The 16,638-nt window shown below is 49.3% G+C and overlaps 1 protein-coding gene across 10 annotated transcripts; it reads right to left on the minus strand.

Moving 5' to 3' along the window:
* Positions 1–4,517: 4,517 nt before the first annotated feature.
* On the minus strand, positions 4,518–11,154 carry LOC119036006 (leukocyte immunoglobulin-like receptor subfamily A member 6). Of its 10 annotated transcripts, none has more exons than XM_053662604.1 (9): positions 10,758–11,081; positions 10,319–10,399; positions 10,068–10,103; positions 9,635–9,916; positions 9,178–9,483; positions 8,667–8,948; positions 8,078–8,377; positions 7,749–7,942; positions 4,518–5,658 (listed from the first exon to the last, which is right to left on the minus strand). In XM_053662604.1, the coding sequence occupies exons 1-9, from the start codon at positions 10,858–10,860 to the stop codon at positions 5,410–5,412; spliced, it is 1,833 nt and encodes a 610-aa protein (XP_053518579.1). In that variant the 5' UTR covers positions 10,861–11,081; the 3' UTR covers positions 4,518–5,409. The 10 variants fall into 10 exon arrangements, with proteins under 10 accessions (XP_053518579.1, XP_053518578.1, XP_053518581.1 ...); XM_053662603.1 differs by having other exon boundaries at positions 9,635–9,919; XM_053662606.1 differs by having other exon boundaries at positions 8,667–8,912; positions 9,635–9,919; positions 10,758–11,080.
* Between the last annotated feature and the right edge of the window lie 5,484 nt (positions 11,155–16,638).

Consider the following 16,638-nt stretch of genomic DNA (forward strand, 5'->3'; position numbering starts at 1 on the left):
GCAGAATGAACAAGGAAACAAGACCCATATACATGGTGTCTACTAAAGACTCACTTCGGGTGGAAAGGCACACACAGACTGAGAGTAGAAGGATGAAAAATATATGTTCTAAAAGTAAAAACAAAAAGAAATCGAGGTAGCACTACTTACAATAGACACAACCTTCTTTCAAACAAAGGCTATAAAAGAAGTGAAGAAGGGCTGGTACTGAGAAGATTTAAGAAATAGGAAGGTGTAAGACAACACCAGAGAGCAACAGAAAAACAAGAAAAAATCTCTAACATTCAAATTACAAAACTGCTATTTACATGTACAGTGAACTTTAAAAAGTTTTTCAGCTTCATATTTCACCAGAGAGTGAACATGAGCCCACAGCAATTTATCAATACACACATAGAATTGCTCTTACAGTACTTTTCTTTTTCATATAAATTTTAGAATCAGCTCGTCAATACTAAAAGCATAATCTTGTGGTGCTTCATCTTAGCTGGACTTTTTTCAAAATGTCCCTGAGAAGATATGTACTCTTGAAACTAGGATTTGAGGATCTGACTTTTTTTTTTCTCCTGGAAAATGCAGAATCAGGGCCACTCATGAATCTCAGACTCATCCACCCAGACATTGCATTCTACCCAGCAGAGATTTTCCTCCTTCTCGACAGGACACTGTTTGTGAAACAGGAGTGTTTCACAGTTCTAGGCTACCACTAATCCTTTTGATCTGTTTCACGGAACTCAACAAAGAATCAGCTTCCAGGTACTCACGGGGACTTTTCTGTGACTGAGATGAGTATGAGGGGAAATATCATTTCCTTGACAAGATGAATCTATCTTCCTATTGTCTTCAGCTGAATTACTATCCCACGTCCAAGAGTGTCCATCCTTGGGCCTTAACTGAACTCTCAGTTCCTGTTATGTCTTTTGAAGCAAGATCTACTTTGTGCTGTGGAATGTGTTCTGGCTTCTCCATACAATGAAAGAGCAAATGACTACATGCACTTAAAATGTAGTTGTCACGCATGTCAACTATGGGAGAAAGTGTGTACCTGTACAATATCCTGCACAAAACATGGAAACCATTTAGTCCTACTTATATTCCCCTTGTATGTTAAATTCAAGGACCCCTGGATTAGGTACAGAGGCTGGCTGCCCCCTAAATGGGTGGAGCTGTCCGCCTCCCAGTGCTGAACTCACTATCTGCCTCTCAGGATTAACATAAGAAAGGAGAGGACATTATTATAAGTGGTGGGAGTCCAGGGTCTTAAGGAAAATGTTTTATATATACATGCACATTTCTGGTCAAGGTTGAACCAGGTCTGGAACCAGAGAGCTGTCCTGACTTGCAGATTCTGTGATTAGAAATTTGAATTTGCCTTGCAGCCTCAGTTTGGGGCTACTCATCCATCAGGGAATGTGGGACAGTCCCACTGTCAGTTCTGTAGCAGAGCTCTTGAGAATTTGTCTTTCATTTGTAAAAGTGAAGCTGAAGAGGCAGAGTCACAGGATGTGGTGGGCAGGCTCTCCACACCCCAGTGTGCACTGTGCAAGGGGCCTGTCACACAGGAAGAGGACAAGCTCTGCTCACCCTAAAAATAGCAGGTGCGGAGGGTTTCACTTGAGCCACATTAGACAACATGCCTCAAAAATTGTTTTATAAAAGAATTTAGTGAGTTAGAAATCTGAGAGAGGAAATACCCAGTCGAATGGACACATTAAAAGAATTCTTCTTTCCTGACAGCTGTTGTTCAGTGGATTGAGTGCTGGTCTGTGAACCAAGGGGTTGCTGGTTCCATTCCCAGTCAGGACATATGCCTGGTTTTTGGTCGAGGTCCCCAGTATAGGGCACAAGACAGGAAAAAACACATTCATATTTCTCTCCCTCTTTTTCTCTCTCCCTTCCCCTCTATCTAAAAATAAATAAATAAAATATATGTCTTTAAAAAATAATTTTTCCCATGAAGGATGAGACACAGCTCAAGTTCCAGTTATGACAGTGAAGTACAACTTTGAGAAAATTTCCAAAATGCAGCATAGGGAGAACAGAAGTGGGGATTTCAGTTGTCAGGGACTAGAATAAGGAGGGCCAATGTCATATCTATGGTGTCAGAAGGAAAGAAGTGAGCATGGCATTTAGTAACAGCTCCAGAGAGAAATAATGGGACACCTTAGAGATGAGGAAGACCAAGTCTCATTCACTCACGGAGAACTCCAAGGCTCCCCACACCAACAAGTAGATAACACTTACTCTGAGACATGGGGTCTATCAGGGTCCCCCCTTGACCTTCAGTAAGAAAACATTTATGTTTGCACTCTGTGACCCATGCATCATCTCATGTGAGCTTCACAACTACTTGGTGGGGTAATACTCACCTCATTTGTTAAAAAGAGACAGAAACTCTGCCTAAGAAAGGAAATGTGACCAGTCCACCATCCACATGCCAACCTGTGACCCTCTTAGCTGGGACTGATGGTTCAGACTCCCAGTCCTCTGCTGTTCCCACCCACGTCTATCACCTGGAGTCTCACACACTGAGAGACAGCAGAGCTGTGGGAGCTAATGGTTTATGTCAAGGTGCCTTTAACCAGCAAGGAGCCTCAGGGAAGGCAGCTGTGAGGACTCCCAAGTGAAGGGCCTTGAAGGCCCCCTGCTGGGCCAGTAGGTACACAATCTCTCTTGGACTCACCTGGCTTTGCCTGAGAACAAGACACTCACTGGGGTGAACTATGGCCCCTGTTCCACAGGAGGTTCAAAGATATGCCTCATGGTGAAAATGACAGGCCCTGTGGGGACTCTGTTCTGCCTTCTGATGCCCACAGGGAGGGGTTTCATGCAGGAAGACAAGTGCCTTTCAAGACCTAGGGCCCTCCCCTCACAAGGCTCCTTTGTTGTGCTGAGGTGTGGTCATTCCATCCCCAATTTGTTGACCATGTTTTTTATGAAAAGTTTATTTTGAATGAATGGTATGTTTTCTCCAATGACTTCTCTTCATCTATTTAACCAACCATATGTTTTTTTTAAATATTTTATTTATTTGTTTTTCGAGAGAGGGAAAGGGAAGGAGAAAGAGTAGGAGAGAAATGTCAATGCATGGTTGCCTCTCATGTGTCCCCTGCTGGGAACTAGCCTGCAACCCAGGCATGTGCCCTGACTGGGAATCGAACCACGATACTCTGGTTCGCAGGCCCGCGCTCAATCCACTGAGCTATGCCAGCCAGGGCCCAACCATATGTTTTATATCACTGATTTATTATTGTGGTGAAACATTTCGCTAATTTTCACAGGTTAAAATCTTTTTGCAAATTTTCAGAGCCCTGTGTTAAATCCATGTGATCATGGTGTAGAAAACTTTTAACGTGCCCTTCAATTTGTCCTGCTAATATTCGTTGAGACATTCTCCATCTATATTCAACAAGAATATTGGCCTCTTGTTTCTCTTCCCTTTGGTGGTTGCCCTCTGTACCATTGTTCATGTCATTCACTTAATTTTTCAGCCCCAGAAATTACGGGATTTATTTTATGACTTCTGCCTCTTGGTTGAATTGGCTATTTGGCACATGTAAAAGTTTTCCTGACCTTATTCAGTTGTATTTCTATTTTTGTCTTATAGTTCATTGAGCTTCTTTTGAGTTATCTGTTGAGTAAAGTGCTGTTCTCCATGTCTTTGGGTTCAGTTATTGGGATGCTATTATGATCTTTGGTGATGGCACAGACTTTGATTCTTTCTGATCTTTGGAGTGCTGTGTTCTCTTTTTGTATGTGATGTCTCAGTCACCTCCTCCAAGCTTGACCAGCTGCCTGGTGCTGAGAGATGTTTTCTGTTGGTCCTGCATATGCTCTGTGGCTTCTGGGACCTTGTGTGGCTGGGCCAGCTTCATGCTTGTGGCTCCCTCTTGTGGCAGGATTCTCAGGTTGTAGGTCTGGTCCTCATCTTTCAGTGTATCTGGCCAGTTATTATTGGTAAACACTCTCTCTCTTTCTCTGTCATATTGTTTATTCTTAAATTAAAGGCTCGTGGGTTACAGACACAGGCCCCAGATCCCATGCCAGACAGTCAGCTGGCTGACTGTAGTCCAGTCTCAGACCTTTTCCTTGCTCTCTTGAGGGGATCAGAGGCATCTCAAGGTCTTCAGGGGATCGCTGAAAGGCGCCCAGGAAGACAGGCTTGCTGCTGGTGCTCGGGCTGGGAGAGCTCCAAGCAGGCTGCATGAGGAGCTTGGACCCGCCAGAAGTGGAGCTGAGGGCTGGGCTGTGCGTAGGGCTCCTCTCAGGCTGCTGGCGAGGCGCTAAGTGGGGACCAAGGCTCCTGGACCAGTTACAGCCAAATCAGACTGGTGGCGCCCTAGTTTGGAAAAGGAAGTCGCTGCAGGTGAAGCAGTTGAAGCAGGGAAGGAAGCAGGAGCGCTTCTGCCCCCTGTGCATCTTGTGGTGGAGGGCAGCTCCCGGCAGCGTGGGAACTTGAACTCGCAGCCAGGTGTGTCGAACTTGTACTTGCAGCCAGATGGGACGCTCACCTGTGTGCATTTGCAGAGCGAGGTGAGGGGAGAGGACTAGAAGGAGCTTTGTGCAGCCCCAGAAGGCAGTGTGGTGGCTTTTGGCAGCAGCGGTGCAAGCATAGGATTCAGACCAGGTGCAGGAGCACTGGGGCTAAGAGGGCGGGGAGGAGATGATGGCGCAGCGTCTCCCCTGGACTCCGTGGCCCACTTCGGAGGTTGGGCAGGATCCTGATGGCCAGCAGTCTTGTCACTGCACTGGCATCGGGCCGCGGCAAGACAGCCTGTGCACCTGTGGGCTTGAAGGGGGGGCCGCTCTGGGCAGGCCTGGGCACAGAGCACTGAGACCCCCAGGGACAGCCCTGAGCACGTCCACACAAAATAATCCACACAAGTCACTGCAACCCAACAAACGGGCCTGAAGGGTGTACAGCTGAGACTCAGTGAAGCTGGTGGAGGAAGACAAAGATGGGTGCAGAAGGGAGAGGGTGGTGGCAGCTCTCCCCATCCTCAAGGAGCATCTACACCCAGGAATTAGGCAAATGTCACAAACCCAGTGAACCATGCCAATGCCATGTGAAACTGTTTTTGATATTTATCCATTTATTTAGATGTTTTAAAAAGATTTTGCATCTAACCAATCTGACCAAAAGAGACCCAAAATGAGTGAATGTGGGCAATAAAAACAAAAAAAATGTCCTACTAGAACATGGACCAGAAAGGCAGGGGGAGACCAGGGGTGGATCCAAACCTGTGATGTGGGCTGAGCCCCAGGTCACACGGAGGAGAACAGAGGCGCAGCCAAGGAAGGTCAGCAGTGCAGTGAGGGGAGACGCCCACAGTCTAGCTGTGGGGAAGCCTCTCCAGCCCCGGCCCCGCCTCTCCCTGCATGGGAACCAAGCCCACTTCCTCCACATTCTCAGCAGACTCTTTCCCGGGGGCGCCCACAGTTTCCTCCAGAGCTTCCTGGGGTCATCAGACTCTTCTCCAGGCTCTGCCTCGCTGACTGGTGGGTTTGCTGTCCCCTGTGTTCAACTCCTGGCTGCATCGTGGGGTCTTCTCCAACTGTGCCAAGCTTCACACAGCAGCACCCCGAGGACCACGAGGATGAAGCCAGACACACCCAAGCGGATGAGGTTCCCCACTGTGTAGTCTTGGGTGTTGGAGTCTAGACATTGAGGACAAACAGGTCACAGAGGTCACAGTAATGATAAATCACGCCATGATCTCTGGCTGCCTGTCCAAGTCACCTGACTTCCATTGACTGGACTTGGCCCTCTGCCTTGATCCCAATAAGTGGGAATTGGACCTTACCCCCCACCCTGGGAGCCTGGCTCATTCCATGATGGTCCCAGAGTGTTAGCTTCTCCTGGGAATCAATCACACATACAGTGTGACAGAAGAGATGTGGGGATACCTCAGTCCTATTTTCTCTGATCTCCAGTGAGTCCCTGTGACTAGCCATGCCCATCACCTCCCTGAGGTGAGCGTCTTTGGCCTCTTGTCTGCATGGAATTAGGATGCCAAGGTGACTTTTGGGCCCTTAGTAGGCCTTCAGGTCAGGAACATGAGGCAGTGAAGCATTGGGCCAACAACGCTTCATATCATGAAGTTCCTCCACCTCATATCATGCTTTGGGTCTCTGACTTAGAGTTATATATTTTCACATCACTTTTGTTTTTTCTATCAATTCTTTCCTTAGAAAATAAATGGTGGAATATATCCAAGACACCGTGCAACCTTTCTGGGATCAAGGATTACCACACTTACCAGACTTAAGCATTTACTGAGTTTGTACCCTAGATAGTGTGACTGATAAGAAACAAGCAGAAAAGATTCCTGAGAGACTTCCATCAAAATGGAGGTGTAGGTGGAAACATTGTGCCTTCTCGCACAACCAAGTTTAAAATCAACAAAGTTTTACCAACAGAAACGCAGCCAAAACACAAAAAATTGAACTATATGGAAGTCTGACCACAACGAACTGTTCGGCCAGGTAAGAGGGCTGGAGCCAGTGGCGGAGCCAGCAGTGGAGCAGGGTCAGGCAGAAAAGGTCCCCGACCCAGGCATGCAGGCAGCCCCCAGGAGTGGGTAGCAATGCCAACCCAGTGAGGGCGCAAGTGGGTGGGCTGACTGTGCTCACACATTCACCTGCAGATAAACCAGGTGAAGGAGCAAGCACGGCGGAGGTCTGTTGTTCACCTGCTCTGACCTCACAGCCCTCGTGCACCAGGATGGCTGACCCACTGACCAGTCCACTGCAGCTCAGAGAGGTTAGCCACGTGCCCCAGGCCACCCAGCCTGGTTAGGGCAGGACTGAACCCTGGGACATGGGTTCCCTTGTGTGATTGTCATTACTATTATTATTTTTAAAAATTTTTTGTGTATGCTCTCCTCATGTCCTCCAGGGAGAAAGAACACCAGTGCAGAGACCTGTTACCACACGCGGTCACCGCCACTCCCCAGCCCCACCGGTCTCCCACTCTGTAGACCGACACCACCCCCTGCCGTGGTGCGGCCCCTGTGCACACAGTGCGCATCTGTAAAGGCTGCGGGTGGGCTGTGTCCTTCCAGAGCTCGACACAGGGCCCGGCTGCCTGCCGAGGGCTCTCCCTTTGGGGGAGGTGGCAGGAGACCTGTTCCACAGCCTGTGACCTTGACTTGAGAGGAACAGGACTTGTCCAAGATCCCATCGCTGGGCTGGGAGCTGAACCACCAGTGGGGCATCTTTCCCTAACTCTGTAGCTGCTCCTTGGAAGGCTTACAGAGGAGAGCTCACATAACACACACACACACACACACACACAGGCAGTCACACATGTGTACACACACCCACCCATACACACACAGTCCGAGCAGCCTTTAGAGAAATTGGCCCCAGAGAGAAGAAAGAACTTTTCTCAGGCTCTTATCCAGGAACTGGCTGAGCCAAGACCAGAACTGAGCTTCCCCACCCCCCAACTTCCCAGGCCCTCACTTACCCAACTGGGTGCCTGAATTCATGTTGGGCTGGCCCTTAGAGCCTCCTGGAGAACAGGGTGGTGGGTGAAGAGTGGGATCTGCCTTCTCCCCACTTGAGCCTGACTGTCCTTCACATGAGTGGGACCACAGCACGTCCCTCCGCCACGACACCCCCACTCGTCACCTGTCTGCCTCACGGCCCTGGGGGCCCCAATATGCCCCCGGCATCAGTGTCTGGCCAAGCGTGCCAGAGCGTGGGATCTGGTTCTCTCTGGGAGCAAGGCCTCTGCTACTCACCATGCTTGTCCTGGTGTCTGAGTCAGGCCATGGGCACTGGAGAAGGAGGGGGATCGGGATGGGTGCCCCTGGCCTTTCCTCCCTTTGCTCAGCTTGTGGCCTCTCCAGCCTCCCTGGGGCCCTGGAACCTGTCTGGGCCCCAGGGATGGGGATGAGGATGAGACAGGGGTGGGGTGGCTCCGGCTTTTCCATCCCTGTGGGAGGTGAGGGTCCCCTAAGGCTGACCCTCCTTCCGTGACCCTCTCAGTCCCAATCCAGCCTAAAGTTCCCCTGGGGGACAGGGTCCTGCACTGACCATGACAGCATGGGGATGGGAAGGGGCTCCTCACCTGAGAACACCAGCTCCAGGGGGTCACTGGGCTGTGACAGCTGGAAGGGGGAGGAGCTGTGTGAGCTGTAGCACCTGTAAGTCTCGTTGTGGCCCCAGGTCACAGGGCTGATGGTGAAGTTGGCCTGAGAGAGGGCAGCTGTGTCCTGCAGACGAAGCTGCTGGGGAGGGTCCAGGGACCCCTCCCTGTGCAGGTGGAAGGTGTCAGCCCTGACCTCAGATCGACACTGCAGGGTCACATTCGCTCCCAAGGGCACTGAGGGCCCTGGCTGGACTGAGAGGGAGGGTTTGCTGTCCTTTCCTGGGGAGAGGAGGGCTGTGATGTGCAGAGGGTCATCTCTACATACCCTTGTCCCTGAGCTGAGGGACCATGTCTTTTCCCAGGGACACTGTCTGTGACCATTGTCCACTCCTCTCAGTCCCTCTGAGTGGGCATCTTATATCTCCATGCCCCTCACTCTTTCTCCTAGACCTCAGCCCCATCAGCCTCTGCTCCAGGACCCTTGCCTAGAGCCCATCATCACCATGGTGACCCCAGGACACAGCCCTGAGCAGACAGTCAGGACAGGGGGCAGGGCAGAGCCCCTCACCTGCAATCAGGATGTCCAGGGGGGCACTGGGGGCCGACCACACATAGGAGAGGTTGTGTCCACTGTAGCACCTGTACCGGCCCCCATGGGTGAGGTTCACAGGGCCCAGGGGGAAGTCGGGGCTGTGCTGCCCCTGGAGATGCTGGGGCGGTGTTGGCCCCTGCTCCTTGGTCAGAGCGAATTTGTCAAAGCCAGGCTCTGAGGCACACTGGAGGGTCAGGCTGTCACCAGGCAGCAGAAGGAGGCCTGGATGGGCTGAGAGGGAGGGCTCCCTGTACACACCTGGGGAGAAAGCCATTGTCACCCAGGGGACACACACACCCACCCACCACCTACTGGGGCTTCAGGGAGAGCTCTCACATGTTTCTCCCTAAGTCTCTTGCCTGTGGTTCTGTCCCCAGTAAACTGGAGTCACTGACCCCCACAACCCCCAGGGCTTTACTAGGTACAAGATTTAGATCAGTTATTTGGGGCCCAGGAAAGAATTGCAGCCAAGTGTGGGTCACCTCACCTGTGACCTCGAGGTGCAGAGGGGCACTGGGCTGTGACCACACATTGGGGGTGGAGCTGTTGGAACCATAGCATCTGTAGGTCCCCCCATGGGAGGACTTCACAGGGCCAAAAGGGAAGACAGCCTGCCACCTCCTCTCATAGAATCTCTGTTCTGATTTCCTGTGTTGGGGTGGTTCAGCTCCTCCCTCTTTCAGCAGGTGGACAGTGTCCAGTGTGGACTGTGCGCTGCACCGAAGAAACACTCTCCCTCCTGAGGTCACCACAGGGCCTGGCAGTGCTGAGAGGGAGGGTGCGCTGTGCTCTCCTGAGGGAGAAGGAGGATCTGAGGTAAAGGGGACCATACCCCATCTTCCCCAGGAGTAGACTGTGAGGCGTGAGGCCCCCCTAAAGCCACACTCTGTCCCCTTCATCCTCTGAGGAGCCCACAGTGGGCAGGAGACCTGGTTCCCCCTTACCTGTCAGCACCAGGAGCAGGGGCTCACTCCTCTCAGACAGCCTGCCCCCAGTGCTGTATGCACACTGGTACAGCCCTGTGTGCTGTGAGCTCATGGACTGAATGAGGAACCCGGTCTTGTTGCTGGAGGCCTGTGGGATGCTCGTATCTGAGGGCTCAGAGCCCCTCTCTTTATACAGAATGTAGCCATCCGCCTGCAGAGACCCCTGACACCAGATGGTCACAGGGCTCCCCTTGCTGATGATGGGGCCTGGGTCAGCCCAGATGGAGGGTTTGGGGGGAACTGCTGAAATGGAATCAGATCTTTAGTGTTAGAAGGGTCCTTGTCCCCTCAGTTTCCCCAGCTGTCACTCCAAGGCCCCTCCCACACTGGTGTCCCCCAGCTGCCCAGGGTCATCATTGTGCTGAAGCAGGAGTTCTGGGGGAGGACTCACCTGCCTGAACCTGGTGCCATGGGCCCCAACACAGCCCTGGAAGAGAGTCCCTGTGAGAACCGTCCCCACCCACACACACAAGCTCCAGGCCTGGTCTGGGCCCCTGAGTGCTGGGGTCAGACCTGGGGCTTAGCCACCTCTGCTGACCCCAGGAGTTCTTTCCCCACTGAACCTGCTGATTCCTGGGGTCTCTTGGACCAGAACCTGGGAGGGGAGGGGACTCCAACCTTCCTCTTTCCCCCAAAGCTCACCGAGACAGAGAAGGACACTGAGGGTCAGGGTCGTGGTGCTTCTTGCCATGGTCACCAGTGTGCAGATGATGTGTACATTCACTGCAACACAGAGTAACGAATGGGGTGTTACACGGTCTCAGCTCTGTGTGACAGGTCCTGGGTTCCTCATCAGTGGCCTGGCAGGAAGGGAAGTAGCCCCTCCCTGAAGGATCGGCCTGAGGAGACAACAAGCTCTGGACATTTCAGATCTGACTCTCAGCAGACCCCACACGCTCTGCCTCCACAGAAAGCAATTTTTTCTGTGTCCCCAAGTGGGGGCCCTCTGTGGAGCGTCACTAGGCAGAAACATCACACCACCCAGTCGTGACCCACTAGAGGACAGGTGGAGGAGAGGCATCCCTGTGACAGGTAGGGCTGTGTGTGTCATGCATCTAACCCACCTGTCTGTGTGACTCACCTTCAATTTCTGGAAACTCTATGCACGGCTTCAGGCTCAGGACTCTCATCCCACGATCGGCTGCAACCTCGTGACTTGGTGGGAATGGCAGTCCCCTCCTCATGGGTGGTTCCAAATGCAAGACCCTGATGTCTTCTAGTCAGTCACTGAGTTGCTGTTGGGACCCAGCAGCACACCAGGAGCAGCTCTCTAAATGGAGTCTATCTCTCTCTTGCAGGTGATGTGAGGACATGAGCCCAGAGGGCCTGGGCAGAGAAAGCCTACAGTCTCCCAGTGCACCAGGCACGGGGGCTGCATGGTCACATGACCGTGGCTGCAGGTTCTGGAACTGGGCTCCATTCACACCCACAGCCTTCTCACTCCCCCAGTAAGTGAAAAATCTACTTTCTCAAATGCTGGATATATGCTGCTTCCACAGTCCAAAGACGCACACCCAGAGTTGTGCCTCATTCTTGGTGTTGGGCGTGGCCAGCTGCAGTGGGATGTACTTGACTGTTCAGTGCATGTCCTGACAGGGCGCAGAGAGTGAGACCTCTATACCCTCACAGCCTTGACAGGCCCCGAGTCTTTCAGTTCCTCCTTTCTTCCCTGCACCTGCAGTGCCAACCACGGCAACCAGGGCCCTTGCCACCCTCTACTCTTCAGGTCCCACTCATAAGAAGTCGTCCACACTGTGGACAAATACGAGGTTCTGCTGAATGTCCAGATGCTGAGAGCCTTTGGACTCTGCTGTGAGAGAAGGAGGTGAATTTTATCCCTGCGAAAACTGTGAACATGAACCCGGGTTTAGAACTGCTTCTCGGTTACCAGATCCGTGGCTGTCTAGAAATGACCAAAGGATGTCCAGTAAATCCACGTGTCCAGCACAGCACCTGTGGCAGGAGCTGGCATTTGGTGAAATCCACTCAGCCTTCCATCCTCACAGCCTTCCCAGTGTCTGTGGGGAGTGGGCGGGTGTATTACACAGGGACACCAGGGGCCCCTGCCCTTTCTAACCTGTGAGGGTGACACCACCTCTGCATTTCCACCTGAACACAGGACTGTTTGTGGTTTTCTCTCCCAGGCATTAGGTAAGTGACACCATTGAGTAACAGATTCTACTTCCTTTCTTTAAAAGTATGTAACTCTGTTTTAGAAGTCAGTCAAATCACTTTCTGGTTCAGCTTGTCCTTTAAAAGAAATATCAGCATTTAGGCATGTTGTAGGGCTAGTTCGGCCTTACTCCTAAAACACAGCTCTTCTGGGCTGTCCTAATTACTCCAAGGGTCCCACAGTTCTTTATGGAATTCAGAAATCTCTTGTGTTCAGGTTGAGCTCTGGGAATCAAAGTAAAACTTTATTTGTAGTTCTTAAAATGTGGGTAGAAACTTCCACCAAGATGGAGGCATAGGTGGATATGCCGTGCCTTCTCACACAACCAAGTTTAGAGACAACTAAATATTAGCAAGAGAAAACACAGCCAGAACACAGAAAATTGAACTTTTCAGAAGTCTGTTAACAACAAATTCGTCATCCTGACCGGTATGGGGCGAAACCAGGAGCTGGTGGAGTGGGGTTGCACAGGAAAATTCAGTCAGACGGACTCAGGCGCGCAGAATCCAGGCACATGATCCAGGGGCAGGGTTGGACCTAGTGAGCAACCGAGCGAGCGACCAAGCAAGCGACCACGGGGGAAACAGCGAGGGAGCAGGGCTGCGGGTTGACTGTGGTCGGGCATTTGTGCGCGGATAGACAAGCAAGGGAGTGGGGGATTGGACCAGGACCCAGCAGGTCCCCGCGGCGAGCGGCAGGGAGGGCACCACCATTTCCCTGCTCTGACCCAACCTCCACATACAGCATCATAACCCAGCGACCCTTAGTGGCCCGGCCCTGGTGAACCACCTAAGGCTTTGCTCCTCACCCAGCTGTGAGAAACAGCAGAGGGGGTCGCCATTTCCCCGCTCTGACCACGCCTCCACATACAGCATCACAACCCAGCAACCTGGGAGTCCAAGGCTTCGCTCCTCACACTTAAAGGGCACGAACAGACCAAAAATGGCTCAAGAAGATCTCAAAGCCCCAGAGCCTATAAATCTAAGCGATGAACAAATAGCAAAACTCTCAGGCACACAGTTTAAAACATTGGTGATCAGGATCCTCACAGAACTGGTTGATTATAGCCACAAATTAGACAAATATATGAAGGCAAAACTAATTGAAATGAATGGAATTGCACAGGACACCAATAGCAATGAAAAGGAAACTGGGACTCAAATCAATGGAGTGGACCAGAAGAAAGTAAATAATGGCCAAACAGAAAAGAGTCAAGAAGCAAGAATTCAAAGAAACGAGGAGAGTCTTAGGAACCTCCAGGACATCTTTAAACATTCCAACATCCAAATTATAGGGGTACCAGAAGGGGGAAAGGCACAGCCACCAGTGGAAAACTTATTTGAACAAATAATAAAGAAGAATTTCCCCAATCTGGCAAAGGAAATAGACTTCCAGGAAATCCAGGAAGCTCAGAGAGTACCAAATAAGTTGGACCCAAGAAGAAACACACCAAGGCACATCATAATTACATTAGCCAAAATTAAAATGAAGGAGGGAATCCTAGAAGCAGCAAGAGCTAAGGGGACAGTCACCTACAAAGGAGTCCCCATCAGACTGTCAGCAGATTTCTCAAAAGAGACCTTCCAGGCAAGAAGGGGCTGGAAAGAGGTATTCCAAGTCATGAAATCCAAAGACCTACAACCAAGATTACTCTATCCAGCAAAACTTTCATTTAGAATGGAAGGACAGATAAAGTGCTTCTCAGATAACATCAAATTCAAGGAGTTCATCATCACCAAGCCCTTATTATATGAAATGTTAAAGGGACTTATCTAAGAAAAAGAAGTTAAAGAAACATGAAGAGTGAAAGAACAACAAACTCACAGTTATTAACAACCACACCTAAAACAAAAGCAAACTAAAAGGACAGCTGGATCAGGAGTGGAAACATAGAAATGAAGATCTCAAGGAGGGTTAGCAACAGGGGAGTGGGAGGAGGAGAAGGGGGGAGAAGGTACAGAAAATAAGTAGCATAGACAGTAGATAGAAAATAGATGATGGGGGCAAGAATAGCATGGGAAATATAGAATCTAAAGGACTTGAGACACATGGTCATAAACCAAAGGTGGGGCAATGGTGGGGATGGGGGGTTAGGGTGGAGGGGAATGAAGGGGGGGAATAGAACAACTGTAACAGCATAATCAATTAAAAAATTAAAAAATTAAAAATAAAATCATAAAAAAAAGATGTGGGTAGATTAACAAGAAAGTCGCAAACATCGTTGGATGATAATGGGTGTATGTTTGTTTTTGTTGCCCCCCAGATTTGAAGGAGATGTGAACTGAGTGCTCCTGGGCAGTTGGGACGTCCTGTCCTCTGCACTGTGCTGGGGTCCACCTAGTCACTCTTCCCAATCTCCCCTCTTCCTTGTGGATGTTCCAAGATTCCTCTTTTATCATTATCTTCCTGGGGCAAGGACTTCCTGTGGCTGTTCATTTATGGGAGGTCTACTTGTGATAAACCCTCTTACTAATTTTTCACCTCAGAGTGTTTTGTTTCCCCATCATTCCTGAAGGATAATTTCCCCAGTGATAGAATTCGGGATTGGCAGTTTTTTCTTTGCTCAGCACTTGAAAGATATGCTACTTCTCTCCTGTCTTCACGGTTTCCAGCGAGAATCTTGTTGTCATCTGAGTGGGTTTTCTCTCTATGGGTGAGGTGGCATTTCTGCTTCATGCATTCAGGGAACTTCTTTGTCTTTTGTTTTTCTAGTTGAGTTATGATGCATCTTGGTGTGGATTTCTTCAAGTTTATCCTATTTTGAAGTCATCGAGTTTCATGAATACGTAGCCTTATGACTATTGCCAAGTTTGGGGAAATTTCAGTCATTATTTCTTGAGTAGTTTTCCAGTCTTGTCCTCTGCTTCTAGGACTCATGATGTGGACGTTGGAGCTTTTGTGACACTCCGACAGGTTCTTGAGCCTCTGCTCATAGTTGTTCCCAGTTTATTTACTCCCTGTTGTTCAGACTGAGGAATTTCTGTTGTTCTTTTTTTCATGTTCATTATGGGTTGCGTTTTTTGTCTTTTCTACTCTGCTGTTGAGCCCATGCATCTACGAAACCTTTTGATTATTTTAGTTTTCAAATTTAAAATTTTCATTGTGTTTTTCTTTATGTCTTCTATGTCTTTACTGAGGCTTTCTTTTCCATTTTTTAGATTTTATTTATTTATTTTTCGAGAGAAGGCAAGGGAGGGAGAAAGAGAGAGAGAGCAACATCAGTGTGTGGTTGCCTTTCACACACCCCCTACTGGGGACCTGGCCCACAACCCAGGCATGTGCCCTGACTGGGAATGGAATTGGCGACCCTTTGGTTCACAGGCCGGTGCTCAGTCCACAGAGCCACACCAGCAAGGGCCTTTCACTAAACTTTTGATATATAGTAACTTAGGTCATTGATTTTTAAAAGGCTTTCTCTTTTTTAAAATGAGATGAGGTTTTTATTTTCTTATTTTTTATGTTTTTACTGTTGACACTATTACAGATGCCCCCCATTTTCCCCCAGTTGGCCCACCTCTGCCACCCCCTGCCCTCCCTTTCCTCTCGCCATCACCACACTGCTGTCTGTGTCTGTGGGTCAACCTGTGTGTTCTTTGGCTGATCCCTTCACCTGCTTTCATCCCATGCCCCATACTCCCTCCCTCTGGCATCTGTCAGTCTCTTAAATGTATCTCTGCCTCTGGTTCTATTTTGTCCATCAGTGTATTTGCTTCATTAGAGTCCACAGATGAGTGAGATCATATGGGATTTGTCCTTCTCTGACTGGCTTATTTTGCTTAGTGCAGTAATCTCCAGGTCCATCCACACTGTTGCAAAAGTTTTAAGGTCCTTTTTTTTCGCAAAAGTTTTGCAGGTCCTTTTTTTTTTTTTTATTTTTACAAACATGTAGTATTCCTTTGTATAAATGTACCACATTTTTTAATCTACTTATCTACTGATGGGCATTTGGGCTGTTTCCAGATCTTTTTTCAAAAGTTATTTATTAATATGAGAGAGAGGGAGGGTGGGGGAGACAGAGGGGGGAGAGAGAAAGATTGATTTGTTTTACTTTGCATTGGTTGATCCTTGTATGTGCCTTGATGGGGGACTGAACTGACAACCTTCACATATCAGGATGATGCTCTACCCAAGTGAGCTACCCAGCCAGAGCCTGTTACCAGATCTGAGGGGACAACATGTGTGTCAGTGATACATCTGATAAGAGGTTAATTTCCAAAATACGTAAAGAACTTACGCAACCCAACACCAGTAAGATAAACATTCCAATTAAAAAATGGGCAAAGGACCCAAGGACATATAGATGGCCAATAGACATATGAAAAAATATTCACCTAATAACCAGAGATGCATATGAAATATCACCTCCTGCCTTTCAGAAATGCTACCATCAATAAATCAACAAAAAAACAAATATTGGCAAGAAAGTGGAGAAAAGGGAACCCTAGTGCACTGTTCGTGGGGAATGCAGACTGATGCAGCCACTGTGGAAAACAGTATGGAGTTTCATCCAAAAATTAAAAGTGGACCTGCCTTTTGACACACTGATCCCACTTCTTTTTTTTCTTTTTTTTAAATTTTTTTATTACTTTTATTTAGTTATTTTTCAAGTACAGTTTTTGTCTATTTCTCCCATCCCAGCCTCCCCGCCCCTTGCTCCCCACCTCCCTCCCATTTCCACCCCCCTTCGTTCTCATCCCTGTGTCCTTCCTATTTGTTCCTCCAAATCCCTCCCCCTTTTTCCCTTAACTTCCCTGATCCCACTTCTGAGAGTAGATCCTAAGAATCCTGA

This window comes from Artibeus jamaicensis, unplaced genomic scaffold (assembly GCF_021234435.1).
Source record: "Artibeus jamaicensis isolate MK-2021 breed Jamaican fruit bat unplaced genomic scaffold, CSHL_Jam_final contig_2566, whole genome shotgun sequence".
NCBI classification, from domain to species: domain Eukaryota; kingdom Metazoa; phylum Chordata; class Mammalia; order Chiroptera; family Phyllostomidae; genus Artibeus; species Artibeus jamaicensis.

What these genes read in the sequence shown, in the direction of transcription:
- LOC119036006 (XM_053662603.1), bottom strand. Translation starts at nt 10,860, where the DNA reads ATGAGGAGGGGACTGCCATTCCCACCAAGTCACGAGGTTGCAGCCGAT. An exon ending in CAGTGTCCTTCTCTGTCTCG is followed by an intron (nt 10,104 to 10,318) that starts GTGAGCTTTGGG and finishes ACTCTCTTCCAG; the next exon opens with GGCTGTGTTGGGGCCCATGG. An exon ending in CCTGGAGCTGGTGTTCTCAG is followed by an intron (nt 7,943 to 8,077) that starts GTGAGGAGCCCC and finishes CACCTCCCACAG; the next exon opens with GGATGGAAAAGCCGGAGCCA.